This window comes from Lygodium microphyllum, chromosome 11 (assembly GCF_053477565.2).
Source record: "Lygodium microphyllum isolate KBCC chromosome 11, Lygodium_microphyllum_v1.1.10, whole genome shotgun sequence".
Classification (NCBI taxonomy): domain Eukaryota; kingdom Viridiplantae; phylum Streptophyta; class Polypodiopsida; order Schizaeales; family Lygodiaceae; genus Lygodium; species Lygodium microphyllum.
Window position 1 is genome coordinate 114,853,630 of NC_141145.1, and position 14,994 is coordinate 114,868,623.

Below are 14,994 nucleotides of genomic sequence, written 5' to 3' on the forward strand. Positions count from 1 at the left end.
TCACGTTAGCCTCTTGTGCAGGACCCGGAAGGCGAGGGATTTACGGCCAGAGCCCCCCTCGCACCCAAGCGTCCTCCTGCTCCAAGTAGAGCTCAACGGAAAGACCTCTCGCGGCGGGTTCGGTCCACGTTCCCGGCGCGGTCAATAACCCCCTTGGTTAGGGTCAGGCAGGCAGTCGGGGGTAACTGAAGCTGCCTCTCCCTTCAGGCCTTCAACCTGAGGCATTTAGATATCTTTTCATCCTTTAGTTCCTTGAACAAACAATGCAAACAGTGCTTTCTAAACTATTACAAGCACAATCAATTTCCAGTGGTCATTTATTTGGCCAACTGTTAAGGAGTGAATCCTTCTCTCCGAATGCATCCAGCATTCGATCTGGGATCAATTGTGATTTGGCAAGAACCTCAAGGGTTTGTTCGTTCACCCTTTTTGTCCTTGAGTTAGGGCCATACCTTGTTAACCCAACTTAACCAATACCTTAGGTTTTATTAATAGTAAATCCTAGCGACCATGTCGCGCTAATATATTGATTGATCATCTGCTTCCAAGCAAATACCTAAACTCCCTTAACTTGGCAAATTTTTCCCAATAAGGGTGATGTAACAGGATGACTACTCATCCTCTTGCAAATTAAACTTGCGCAAGAACTTGCCAACCTCATTTCAAGAAATGGTAAAACTCTCTTGTGAACTAACCCCAAGTCTATGCCACGTTTGTTTGCACAAGTGTCGCCTCTATTCCAAGGGATCATTTCACCCATTGAACGGTGTTTTCTGGTCAAGGAATTATGATTAGGCTAGAAGTAAGGTTTAGGGTGTCTTCTTACTCAACCCAATCCTAAATGCACTAGGCCGACAACGTTCGGTCATAGGGATCCCAACTCAATCCAAGTTCTAGCATTAGGTCGAATGATCCTTAGGGTGGAAACCCTAGATCATTATTTGCGTGAGCGTCCAATTGACTCAACATTCCGGAAAGGTGGGTAGGACCTTTGGGTTTGAGGACTTTGACTTGGCGTCCAAGTACGATACTTGGCTACATTTCTAACGTGCCAAGCCCTAGCTAGTACTTGAGGTTTTTATTGAATCGGCTAGTTATGCCTATACGAAACCCTGACAGTCATGATACCACAAATGACTTGGGTAAATTGACCTACTTGTCTTATGACAAGGACAATTCTTTCCTAGAGATGATATACTTGATCTAAAGTAGAAAAATAGTTGCAAAATGTTACAATACATGTAAACATGTAATTCATTACTTCCACGCACCATAAGATCCGCAATAGCCCTATCCCTTTTTTGTTAAAGTCAAAAGGCATGATAATTTGAAGAATAACTTACATAGGGCCTACTAGGATTTACATCAAGGAATAACACCTACAACCTTGTGTCTAAGTATTTGCATTTCATGCTTTTATAAGCCATGCAATCATTCCTAAATGCTACATGATGAAATGAAATTTGCGAAAGTATAAGTGCGACCCTTAGATACAACAACATCGTGAATGAAGTTCGTGCAATACTAAGGCAAGTGTCGATTTAATCTAATTGCAAGCATCTTTTCCCATGCAACTTATATAAGATCGGGGTTCTTTTTCATGCCGTGCAAAAGAATTTAACAATTTCCTCATGCGAATCCTAACGAAGGGAGTTATTACAAAAATACTCCTTTCCTTCATGACCAATGCACTTAACAATTTCCTCATTAAACCTAGGCAATATGTGGCTTTCCTTTGAAAATGCACGACAAGGAAATTTACTGTTAAGGTTGTAAGATGGATGGACGATTAGCGTTTATATTGAAAATACCAAATTTTCCCAATTGCATTTAACTTAGGTTAGGTGAATTTGAACATGCACGGTTGCTTCTTAATCCATGGAGTTGTCATGCTTAATGCATTACTTTAGTATGAAATCACAATAGTAAAAACCTGGGTCTGTGGGCTCGGGGAGATGTCCACGTGAATGCTAGGAGAAGAACCTCCCGCAGGCGCGCCTTGCGACTTCTTGGGAGCCATCGTTAGCGTGCTTATGGACTTCCGGTTTGCCTTTACCCTTACGCGATCGATGAGTCTTCTCCAACCGTTGCGAGCAGCTTCAAGATCTTTCCCCCTTTTTCCCTTGTACGCCGGAGATTCCTTCCAAAGCGCGGATCCTTGAGAGTACCGGGCTTGCGGGTTTTGGGCTTATGGAAGGCCCGGTTTTTAAAACCGAAAAGCCCGCGTAGGACCAAGGCTTATGGCCTTATCCTTAGAAGCTTCTTAAAGAAGCTTCTGGAGATCAGCACGACGTCGTGGGAGGCCCAATGAAAGGCGTCGAGGACTTGATGGCGATGGCGAGGATGGGCGGCGGCCTGGTGGTCTCCAGCAAGGCGGCGGCGACCTTCTTCTCTCCCAGCGTCGACAGCACTCCACCCTCCAACACGGCGATGGCAGCAGCCGTCTGTCCTTTCCCCCCCTCTTCAACACCTTAGCGGGTGTTTATATAGGCATGGGGGGGGAGAGAAGGGCTCCACCACGTGGCCCCGTGCATGGGTTCCCCCCCTCCCCATGCAGCCCACGTCTCCACCAAGTCCATCCCCCCACACTCCCTCTCCTCCAGCCGTGCATCGGCTGGGGAAAAGGGGTTTTAAAAAAAAAAAATTGCCTTGATAATATTCAATTTGCCCCTCCCAAGAGGGTGTTTATGTGCGATTTGTGGGTTTGAATCCCCGGGTTTGCTTTGCCAATGCGGAGGTCCCGATTTCTCGCGTGCAGGTCACAGACTACACTGCCGGAAATTCCAATATGAAAGATAACCTTTGCAGGAGGTTTATGCCGTGTGCGGGAAATCAATATTCACGGGTGGGAATATTACAGATGGGCTGCTAAGACGTGTCCCACAAGTTGGCGAGCGGACACATCACAGTTGGTATCAAAGTGAACCAACAAGATCTAAGGATTACAAGGGAACTTAATGGAGGAAAATAAAGGGAATAAGGGGATAAACAGGGGAAGGTGAGTAGAATAGAGCAGTGTTTTCTGTTGAAAACATTTCTTTACTCACTCATGGATGCTCGGTGCAGAGTCACGAAGCATGGAGCAAGTTCTTGGTGTTCCAGGTCATGTTCATGACTGCAATGTATGCTTCGAATTATTGTCAGAGGCTTGGCATGATGAATATTCTGGACCACATATATAATCCTTCGCCCCTATATGTGAAGCGAAGATGGGCGGAAGACTCAAGAATATATTACATAGCAGCCCACCGACTCGCATACCTTCAGACCAACTTGAAGAGAATCAAGTGGATGGAGGATTTAAAGATCATGAAGCTGTTCATCTTTGTCGAAGCTTGCGTAAATGAAACTTTGCACATTGGTGGTTAGCAAGTCAAGCAGAACAAGTATGTCTATGAAGAAGTGACCCGGGTGATCAAACTGATGTATCAATCAGTTTTTCCTACTTATCCAAATTATATGTACGCAAAGGGTTATGTCTTCATGAATAAATAAGACTTTTTACAATTGTCTATCTTGATCGTAAATGTTAGCTAAGGTGTTAAGTGAACAAATCACCTAGCTAAAAAGCTGTGCTGGTCATAATAACATAATATGGGAATGTGTGATAAGATGTTAACATAAAGAATCTTATTACCTAGATGCAACTGCAAGTGCAGGTTCCAAATCCGACTCCTGCACTAAGTCCAGCTGTGGTTCAAGAGAAAAAGTTCCTTCTTAAACAAATTAAGCCACCCGAGTTTGATGGCAAGGAAAGGACTGTTCAAGCCGATGCCGAGATCTGGATTGAGTCCATGGAGGACTATTTTGAGATAGCAAGAACTGCACCTACTAACCAAGCCATGCTCGCCAAACTTAAGCTTACAGGCGAAAGTATTTAGCATGATGAATTGTTTACATAATATATTGTTTGTTTGTTAGGTTCTCTATATTTTTTCGTCTTCCGTACTGGACTGAACTCAAGATCAATCACCTGTTGGACCCCATGCACATATTCAAAAGTGTTGTATCTACATTATGCGATCACTTGATAGGGGCTCGTGATTTAGTTAATGTAAGGGAGGATTTACGTAGCATTGGTCGCATGAGATGATCCTGGCCACGCATTAGACCCAGAGGAAAGATTGAGCTACCCCATGCACCTTGGATGTTGTCAAAGAATGAGGAAAATATAGTGAAGGAACAAATATATAGCTTTCGAACACCCACAGGATGTATGAGATGTCTCAAGGGAGCCTTCATAAAGAAAAAGAAAAGAGGTGTGGAGCAACTATCTGGTTTGAAGTCCCACGATTGGCACGAAATGATTCAAGTAAGGGTATCTCTAACCATGAATATAGTAATTAGTGGAGCAACTATGTGTAAACTTTGGGATATGATGACTTTTTCCTCAACTAATCATTTGATCTATGAATATTGTTTACATTCAGTTTGTACTTCCTACTAGCATATCCCATTGTGTATCCAAAGATGTACGTGATATCATTTACAAGATGGGAGAGCTTGTGAGGTGTGTATACATTGTATTTTTTCATTATATATCTTTGAATTTCTACACAAAAATAAACAATTCTCAAATACATCTTGATAGATACGTGAGCTCGAAGGAAATTGATCCAAAGACATTGTAAGATGCTGGAGTATTATCTGTTGAGGTGGTTTGTTTGGTGGAGGAAATTTTTCCTCGATCCATTTTGACTACTCAATTACATTTACTCGTACATTTGATTGATGAGATCGCACTTTGTAGGGCAGTTCATGTAAGGTGGATGTTTTTTCTTGAGCGCTTCATGAAAACCTTGAAAGATTTTGTGAGGAAAAAAGCACGGCCTGAGGGAAGCATGGCTGAGGGTTGGTTAGTGCAATCATCTCTTGTTTATATCTTTGAATATCTTGCTGAAGTGGATCCCTCTCAACCACGACTATGGAAAGATGATCAAGACTTGAGGATGACCTCTACAGTACCTCAAGGAAAAGGAATGAGTAAAGTGCTAACAAAAGAAGAACTTCGTAAGTTAAATAGTTTTTTTGTGCTCAATAGTGATGTAATGAGCAAATGAGTGACACTATATAATGAAGTAACGGCAAGAAAAAAAAGTGAAAGATAAGAATTTCGCACTAGATATGGACGTAATGTCTCATTTCCAGATCATTTAAATGTTCTCCCACGTCATATTGATATAGATTGGTTACATGAGGAAATGGAGAGAATGGAAAAAGAGGAGGAAATTAATATATCTCAAGAAAAGTGGGAATAGCACGAGGTTGCTTATCAAAGGTGAGACATACTATCAATTAATTTGTTTCTATAAGTTTTATTTTATATAAATAATTGACATGTTTGATCTTTTATCTTTTACTACTAGTGCACATTATTCAATGCACTTTGGTGTGAGGGTAAACATCTTCGAACTCAACGTATAGATGAAAAGAGAAATACTTCCTTGCTCACTTCAAGGATGCCAATGGTACCATGGAAGGTTATTGTGGCTTGATCCAAGATATTCTGAAGCTTGACTTCAGACGATTCTTTATATATGTACTGGATGTGAAGTGGTTTAAAGAAGTGGTAACAAATGGTGAGCATTGCACAATCAGACGTCATCCAAGTGGTTTTGTAATCATTGACTCTATAAAATTTCACCAAAACAAGAATGACACATCAGTACTACCTCAACAATGCGAGCAGGTATATATGCAAAGGCTAATTTTTATATATATATACATGTGATACATATACACAATATAATAAGTACTTAAGTTTTTTGCTTTTGTTTTTCAAATACAGGTTGTGTATCATCCAATGGTAAACAATAACCGATGGTGGTATGTCATCCCTATATCTAATCGTTCAAAACCAATATATGGTAATATTACCGACATGGAGATAGCAGATGACAATCCAACAATTAATGATGATGTGCATGATGACACCATAATGGATGATATGCGTGATATAGTACAAGATGAACCTCACGAGGATGTTCAAGGAAACATAGAAGAAGACAATAATGTGATTGTCGATGATATTGATGAAGTTATTGAGCAATATAGCAACACATCTAATAGTGGGATAGACTTATTTGTTTTGTTACCTCTTGGTAACATAGACCTAGAAGTAGATAGTTTAGCAAGGGTTGATCTCATTGAAGATGAGATGGATCATTCACTGTAACATACTTAATTTACTTAATGATTCAATGTGTATTCCTAATTCTATGGTTTTTATCATGCGCACATGTGCATACTCAAGAATCAATAGTCAAGTTTAAAGCTAAATTGAATTTTCCATAATAAAAAGGAAGTATTTTTTATCATCTTCAAGTAGAGAAATTATGAGATACATATTGCAATGCTTGCTACTAATTGTAAGGTTTCTGTCGCTTGCCGCTAATTACTTATATCAGGCTTGTCAACTGGAGGAACTGCCATTCATTAGAGAGCAATGAAAAAGTAATTATTAACTCTGTTTTTTTAATTCAATGATTCAATGTGTATTCTTAATTCTATGGTTTTTATCATGTGCACACGTGCATGCTCAAGAATCAATTTCAGGTGGTTAAATAATTATTAACTTTGGTTTTTTAATTATGTGAATTGCAATTTTAGGTGGTTAAATAATTGTGTGTCTGCTAGCGCGTCTATATTGGCGTCTATTTGCGCGGATATATAGACACAAAATTTGCGTCTATTTACACGCACGTTTACATGCACTTATAGATGCAATGATAGACGCGCCCGACTTTGCGCATCTAACATGCACGTCTATGCCTCGTTTCTATTGTAGTGTTAGGTCTCCTTGCAAGATAAATCATGGACAACCCCATTGTCCTTGGTTGGTCAACTTACTGGTTGTCTCCTAGATCCCTTATAGCACCTATGTACCTTAATATTTGATCTTAATTGATCAAGATTGTCTATCCCTTTGACCATGGTTGGTCAAGATGGTTCTGTTTCGAACAGTTCCTACTCTGTCTTAAGTATAATTTTCTTAAGCCCTCTTAATCATGCTAATAGGTGCTTAAGCTTTTACCTATCTCTCTTGAAGTCACCAAGGACTTTGACATGGGATTCATGGATCTCAGTTCCATTTGGTAAATTACAAACAATGTTGCCCAACAACTTTAATGCATGCGACGTAATGCCATGCCTTCACTTCAATGCTTACAATTTTGATATAATCCATACGTTATTTTATGCCACACATGTGAAGGTACTTTCTAGGCATGCAATCTTTACATTATCCTCTATGTAATTATTTACATGATCTATAACCTTCTTGAATGATCTAACTTTATGTGATCATTGTATGAGTTTAGCTGCACTTTAATCTTTTCTGCAGACTATTACATGTACCTTAGAATCCTTCTTGCGATACGAAGATGCACTTTTGTTTCTTTCAATGTCCTCTGAAATGCATTTTAAGCAAGAACTTGTGGAAGGAACAATGCACTTTATGCAAGAATTCTTGCAAGACGTTTTTGGTAATTTATGATGCAATTAACTAATCAATTTCACCTATTATGATGTCATCTTACAACGGAAATTATCTTGTTTGTTACATACATCACAGCTAAGTTCATCCCTAGGAAATTATCAAACACGCAATTAATGTGATGCATGTGAATATGATTTTTCATCGTGATAATTATAACCTATGATTTAATAACAGAGCAACCTGGGTTTGGAGTGATGTGTTGATTCCAGTGGTATTGATGCCTGATGAACCGTTCGCGGTTTGCGGTGCCACCTTGATTCGAACCTCCATCCACACTTGCAAGGTTTCCGGCCATCTTTGTGGAACTACGCTTTGAGGCTATACTCGAAGACGCATGTACGAGTGATAGAGTTCTTGCACTCTCCTATGCAAGATTATCGCTGCCTCTCCTTGAGTGGAGGAAGAGATAATGAAGGGGAGTGTATTTTAAAAAATTCTTCTTCTTCTTCTTCTCTTCTTCTCCTCTCTCTCTCTCTTCTTCTTCTTCTTCTTCTTCTCTTCTTCTCCTTCTCTCTCTCCCTCTTCTTCTTCTTCTTCTTTTTCTTCTTCTTCTTCTCTCTTCTTCTTCTTCTTCTTCTTCTTCTCCTCTCTCTCTCCCTTCTTCTTCTTCTTCTTCTTCTTCTTCTTCTCCTTCTCCTTCTCCTTCTCCCTCTCCCTCTCCCTCTCCCTCTCCCTCTTCTTCTTCTTCTTCTTCTTCTTCTTCTTCTTCTTCTTCTTCTTCTTCTTCTTCTTCTTCTTCTTCTTCTCTCTCTCCCTCTCTGCGATGATCACCGGGAGGGGGGGATTCTGATGACAAGGGAGGGGGCAAGGCTGTCCGTTGACGAGGGAGGAGAGGGGCTGCTGCCATCGGAGGGGGGCACTACCTGTCGAGCCAAGGGAGGGGGGCTGTGCTTTTGGAGGGAGAGGAAGGTTCCCCTTTTAAAGAGGGGGAGGAGGGTGGTATGGGGGGGAGACGGCCGTTAACGGCCGCCATCCCTTCCACCTGGGGACTGCATGCCCCCCTATCTTCCTCTTTACTCACTCACTCACTCTCTGCCATGCAGTCGGTAGGGGGAGAGAGGGAGAGAGTAAATTTTTTAAAAAAATTAAAAAATTTTAAGGGGAGTTCTCATGGGGGGAGGCACGGGGGAATATTACATCCTCTCCCCATTAGAGGAATCGAGATGTCCTGGGGATATTTGTAACGTGTCCACTAGAATCCTCTAGGACACGTCTTGGCAGTCCATCGGAAGGCTGTCTAGAGAACTCCGCCCGGCACTCCCATGGAATGTTACGGGTTTTGTAATCTAGGTCTTTCCGCATCTGCCACGTAGCGGAAGTGTCCTGGCCGTTTCCCACTTAGGATCGACCGGAATTAAGGTTTTCTAGTTTGGTCATTAGCTAGCAGCAACTAGCGTCAGACCCGAGCGAACTACTTTACGCAGAAACGCCAGGTCCGAAGTGGATTCACGCTGCACTTGGTTCAAGGAGAATGGGAAACGAGAGGGATGCAATGCTCAACCTCTCTGCCATAAGGCATAGTCCCATTCCGTTTCCCTAAAACAGCGTGAATCGGGTAATAGTTAATTCTAAGTCATCGTTCTCGTTACTTGTTTTGGAGATGACGATCATCCTCTGTTTGCCGAAGACTTTGAGAAAAGTTCCCGGCTAACCGGGACCACCCATCCATAGGACGGACCCATGGTCCATCCTCCGCACTTTCCTCGGTTTGTTTTAGTTATGTAATTACCTACCACATTAGTTTGACATATAACAAACAGCTTCTTTGATTAACCCTGTTATGCACTGGTTCCTTCACGTAATCTTATCACAGGACAAAAAAAACAATGCCAAACAACTTCTTTGTTATCATTTTATCCTTTTATCTTTGAAATACAAGGAGTTCCGCCCGTAGGCGTATTCATAATCCTCCCGAAGGCTATCCAGTAATCCACCAGGGATCACTAATCCAAGTTTCCGCCCGTAGACTAGTATGCGGGCCTCGAGATCCAATCCCGAGTCACGTCAGCCTCTTGTGCAGGGCCCGGAAGGCGAGGGATTTACGGCCAGAGCCCCCTCTGGCACCCAAGCGTCCTCCTGCTCCAAGTAGAACTCAACGGAGAGACCTCTCACGGCGGGTTCGGTCCACGTTCCCGGCGCGGTTAACAACCCCCTTGGTTAGGGTCAGGCAGGCAGTCGGGGGTAACTGAAGCTGCCTCTCCCTTCAGGCCTTCAACCTGAAGTATTTAGATATCTTTTCATCCTTTAGTTCATTGAGCAAACAATGCAAACAGTGCTTTCTAAACTGTTACAAGCACAATCAATTCCAATGGTCGTTTAGCTGGCAAACTGTTAAGGAGTGACTCCTTTTCTCCGAATGCAACCCGCATTCGATCCGGAATCAATTGCAACTTGGCAAGATTCCTATCATTCTTGGGTTAGGGTCATACCCTACCAATACTTTAGGTTTTGTTATGGTAGATTCCAGCGACCATGTCGCTTCAATCTATTGATTGGTCAATTGCTTCCAAGCAAATACCTAACTTTCCTTTTCCTTAGCAACTATTTCCCAGGAAAGGTGATGTAACAGGATGATTACTCATCCTTTTGTAGGTTAACTTAGCGCAATAACTTGCCAACATCATTTCCAAGAAATGACAAAACTCTCTTGTGGACAAATCTCAAGTCTATGCGATGTTGCAACTTTTTGTACATGTGTTGTATCTATTCCACGGGATCATTTCACCCATTGAATGGCGTATTCAGGTTACGGAATTAACTTCAGGCGAGTAGCAGGGTTTAGGGTGTCTTCTTACCCAACCCATTCCTAATTATATTGGTCCACGGTCCTAGGAATTTCCAACTCAGTCGGAGTTTCATCATTTGAACGAATGATCCTTAGGATAAAACCTTAGATCATTTTATGCATGAGCATCCAATTGATTCGACATCTCGTGAATGTGTGTAAGATCTTTGGGTTTGCGGGTTTTGACTTGGCAACCAGTGTAAAACTAGGTCGAATTCTTATTGCACTAAACCTTAGTTAGCACTTGAGATACCTATCATATCGACCCAACCATGTCCATAAGAATCCTTGTGGTTTAGGTGACTTAGTCAACTCAATATACTTGTCTTGCGTCACGGATGAACCTTTCCTAAAGGTAATAAACTAGATCTAGTGGAGATTAATAGTTACAATTACACCAATACGTGTAAACATGCGATTCACTGCTTCTACGCATCACATGGTTCACAATAACCCTATCCTTCCTTGGTAAGGTAAAAATGCCTGATAACCTGGACACTAACTTTCCTAGGTCCTACTAGGACTTACATCAAATAGTCATGCCTACAACCTTATTGTCTATACTTAGAATCTTATGCTTTGACTCCTAAATGCGGCTCCTAATGAATGACATTTTTGCATGATGACTATGCAATACGCAACGTTCTCCTAGCTACAATGAAATTCATACAAAACTACAGCTAGTGATAATTTATTCCATTTTACATGCCACTTGCAAGCCCATAAGATCATTTCCGTACTCTCTTCTATTTCTTTTCGGATAATATCTTATGGGTGTTAACTTTTCCTCATGAAATCATTACGAGGAGGATGTTGCCTAACATGCGGCACATACTTATTCCTACCATGTCTAAGAAGAAAAAATGCACTTATAAATTCCATTTCTTTGCCTAAGTAATATATGTTTAGACTCATTACTTTGATAATGTACCAAAATAGCATCATGCAGCTAGTCTCCTAAGGCGGGCAACCCGTTTCGAATTCATGACATACTTCAACCTTGCCTAACGTTTCAAGAGATACTTTATCAAATGTCTTTTTACCACTGCCACATGCATTAAAAATAAGCGTAAAATGCATTCTTCCCTATGGAACTAAGCGCACCTAATCATTTATTTAAGCGAAAATAAACTTGAAAGAACCTGGACTTGTGGGCTCGGGGAGATATCCACTTGTATGCTCGGAGATGAACCTCCCGCAGTCGCACCTTGTGATCTTTTTGGGGCCATCGTAGATGTAGAGGATTTGGGCTCCGGGTTTTGTCCTTACCCCTTTATGGCTCTCAAAATTTCCTCCGAGTCTTGGCAAGTAGTCTCAAAATATGTTTACTTCTCCCTTATGTAGGAATACCCCTTTATAGGGTATGGATTTTAAGATCCCGGAAAGCTCGTGGAAACGGCTTATGGGAGGTCTTTATGAGCTTCACCCTCTCCTCTTCAAGGGTCCGGGGGTATGAATAGACCTTTGGGGTATTAGCTATATATAGTTTGTCTATATATAGAATCCCTTGTCCCCTCTATATATTCCAACTATGTGTGCTCACTTGATGCACTTCTAGGGTTCCACTTTGGTGTCTCATGTCTCTCTTCACCTATCTCTTCCTCCGCTCCTCGTTTCCCTAGCGCACTGTTCAACATGGTATCAGAGCATACCGCCAACCCCTCAGGACGCTCCCATGGTCGTTACTCCCCCTACAGTCCCCGCACCTGCAGTCCCTACCACGAAGGCCCCTCTGACCGTACCTCCGTGAGCTCCGGTGCCTCCTTACGCCGCCCCCACAGGCGTTACTCCCTCGGCACCCAACCGGGGCAGCCCCAGGGTTTTCCACCCCCACCCCGAAAGCCCCAGCCATGATGCCGGCCCCCGTGACCGTGCCCCCAAACAGCTCCAATGCCTCCCTACGTCGGTGCCCCTGCAGTGCCCTCAGGGCCAGCCCCTGGATTCACGGCGCCCTCGGGAGCAGCCGGATCAGGCTTTCCTTTCTTTGAATTCAGTGATGGTCGTGAGATGATGGTGCGGCTGTTTTGTTGGCAAAACAGAAAGTATTGTCTAGTTGGTATTATGATTGTTCCGCCTAGCGAATGGTAACATTTCTGTTGAGGATATGGCGTTATACTATTCTTTGTTTTCCTTTTTGCAAGTAGACTTTAGAGTTTAGCTTCTCAGAGGATATGCCTCTGCTTGTTGGATCCATAAACGTGGGTTTGCTTTCTGTTTCTATTTAGGTCCTCAACGATGCTTGCTGAAATTGTCTCGATATGGTTAAATGATGTCAAATCATTCTTCAGGGCTAGATTTTTGTAGGTGCAAGGTTTTTTTACAGAGTTCACAGAAAAATTGAGCATTGTTTTTGCTTGATGGTGGAAATATGTTGATAGCAGCACGATGAATTTTGGGATTTTTGTTTATAAATTTGTTTGGTCTGCACTGCTTTTGAAACAACTTTTTCAGATGCAGGAGTAGATCTCGATCTCCCTCTCGCAGGAGGTTAAGATGGTACAGAAGCAGAAGTCCATCAGTCTCTCATTCAGGCAGGTCGCAAAGCCCAAGTTCTGTATCTTTGGACAAGAGGCGACTCCTTGAGAAAACTAAAAGGAAGGAGGAGACAGAAAAGCGAAAGTGAGTATTTTCCGTTGATACCAGCCTGTGGATCCCTGGTTTCATGTGACAAAAGCTTTGCCTATCAAAGTGCTCATTGTTTCAAAGCTTAGTGTCCATGACATGTGAGATATCATACCATCTTGATCGTGGGACATTTGGCCCAGTTTCTTCCCATGAGCCAGAAGACCTCATTGCGCATGGCCCTTCCATCTACCGAATTGACCTGATTTGGGACTTGAAGATTTTTGCATGGATGGGAGTCTTGAAGTCTCAACTTAGGCTGCAGAGGAGCAAAAGGCTGTGCAGAATTTCGGCCCACATAATCAGAATCTTGGTAAAGTAGTCCTACTATAAGTTGTGGGAATTTTAGAAGTCACTACTGAACTGTTCGAGAATGAATGTGCAGTACTCTCACGCAGTTGTGATGTAATCTCATATGTGTTAGGTCATGCGGTTATAGAGTTGCTAGGAGAGTCTTAGCATGCATATGTCATAGAAAGCAATTAACATATTTTTGAGGTCAAAGTGGTGCATTAAGGAACACCAAGCTGCTTTCTTGTCATTTGATTATTCTAAATGTTTCTTTCTTCCAGCTGATTTTTGGCTCTTCATGCTACGTTCCATATCATTTTGTCTATATTACAGCTAATGCCAGTTGATGTTTCATTATTATTCCAGCTGTTGAGTTGTTCCAGCTGATGTTTCGTTCCTTATTCTAGTTGTTGAGTTATTCCAGCTCATGTTTATTATTATTCCAGCTGTTGAGTTGTTCCAGCTGATGTTTCGTTCCTTATTCTGGTTGTTGAGTTACAGCTCATGTTCATTATTATTCCAGCTGTTGAGTTGTTCCAGCTGATGTTTCGTTCCTTATTCTAGTTGTTGAGTTATTCCAGCTCATGTTTCGTTCCTTATTATTCCAGCTGTTGAGTTGTTCCATCTGATGTTTCGTTCTTTATTGTAGCTGGTTGTTGAGTTGTTCCAAACCATGTTTCGTTCTTTATTCTTCTTTACTCTAGCTCGTTCATGTTTCGTTCCTTATTATTCCAGCTGTTGAGTTGTTCCATCTGATGTTTCGTTCTTTATTGTAGCTGGTTGTTGAGTTGTTCCAAACCATGTTTCGTTCTTTATTCTTCTTTACTCTAGCTCGTTCGATTCCTTCATCTATTGTAATTCAAGATTGATGTAGCTCCTTCATTTATCTATAGTAATTCAGGAGTGATGCAGCTCCTTCGATGCCTACAAACAGGCACTTGTATATTCAGGAGTGATTTAGCTCCTTCGATGCCTACAAACAGGCACTTGTATATTCAGGAGTGATTTAGCTCCTTTCAACTTTGTAATCATATCTTTTCAATATTAATATAGCAGTAGGGCTATATAGAGCTGTGGGTTTTTCCCTTGAGCCCCCAAGGGTTTTTTCATCCACAGTTAGGGACCTTTATTTGAGCGGGGATATTAGCTATATATAGTTTGTCTATATATAGAATCCCTTGTCCCCTCTATATATTCCAACTATGTGTGCTCACTTGATGCACTTCTAGGGTTCCACTTTGGTGTCTCATGTCTCTCTTCACCTATCTCTTCCTCCGCTCCTCGTTTCCCTAGCGCACTGTTCAACATGGGGGATGTAGTGGGAAGGGGGGTTAAGGAAGCCCCCCCCTTAGAAGCTTCTTAAGAAGCTTCTAAGAAGCTTCTGAGCTTCTGCAGCGACGTCGAGGGGGGGGAGTCGTAATCCAGCGGGCGGCGGCGGACTGAGGTGGCCTGGCGGAACGTGGTGGCGGCTATGGCGGCTGGCGACTGGCGGATTGGGGCGGCAGCGCGGCGGCTTCCTGCACGACGACCTCCTCTCCACGGCGACCTCCTTCAACACGGCGACCTCTCCACCTTCTCACAGCCCGTCCTCCTCTCTCCATTCCTCCCTGGGGAGGGGGGTTTTTATAGGCCTTGGGGGGGGTGGGGAAGAGGGCCTCCACACACGTGGAGGACTCCCCCTCATGCAGTCCAACTCACTCCTCCTTGGCCATTCCCCCCCCACACTCCCTCTCCTCCAGCCATGCATCGACTGGGGGAAGGGATAATAATTAAAAAAAATTTGCCTAAAAATCTCCAA

At 42.5% G+C, this 14,994-nt stretch overlaps 1 protein-coding gene across 2 annotated transcripts; it reads left to right on the forward strand.

Moving 5' to 3' along the window:
• Positions 1–11,820: 11,820 nt before the first annotated feature.
• LOC148029260 (uncharacterized) lies at positions 11,821–14,419 on the forward strand. Of its 2 annotated transcripts, XM_087688028.1 has the most exons (4): positions 11,821–12,367; positions 12,509–12,583; positions 12,735–12,902; positions 13,049–14,402. In XM_087688028.1, exons 1-4 carry the CDS (start codon positions 12,174–12,176, stop codon positions 13,059–13,061), a joined length of 450 nt encoding a protein of 149 aa, XP_087544154.1. In that variant the 5' UTR covers positions 11,821–12,173; the 3' UTR covers positions 13,062–14,402. The 2 variants fall into 2 exon arrangements, 1 of the variants encoding a protein (XP_087544154.1); XR_015692398.1 differs by lacking the exon at positions 12,509–12,583 and having other exon boundaries at positions 12,735–14,419.
• The last annotated feature ends 575 nt before the right edge of the window (positions 14,420–14,994 follow it).

Excerpts from the sequence above, each read along its gene's own strand:
- LOC148029260 (XM_087688028.1), top strand. The coding sequence starts at position 12,174 with ATGCCTCCCTACGTCGGTGCCCCTGCAGTGCCCTCAGGGCCAGCCCCT. Across the intron at positions 12,368-12,508 it reads ATTGTTCCGCCTAGCGAATG|GTCCTCAACGATGCTTGCTG; the intron begins GTAACATTTCTG and ends GTTTCTATTTAG. Across the intron at positions 12,584-12,734 it reads TTCTTCAGGGCTAGATTTTT|ATGCAGGAGTAGATCTCGAT; the intron begins GTAGGTGCAAGG and ends CAACTTTTTCAG.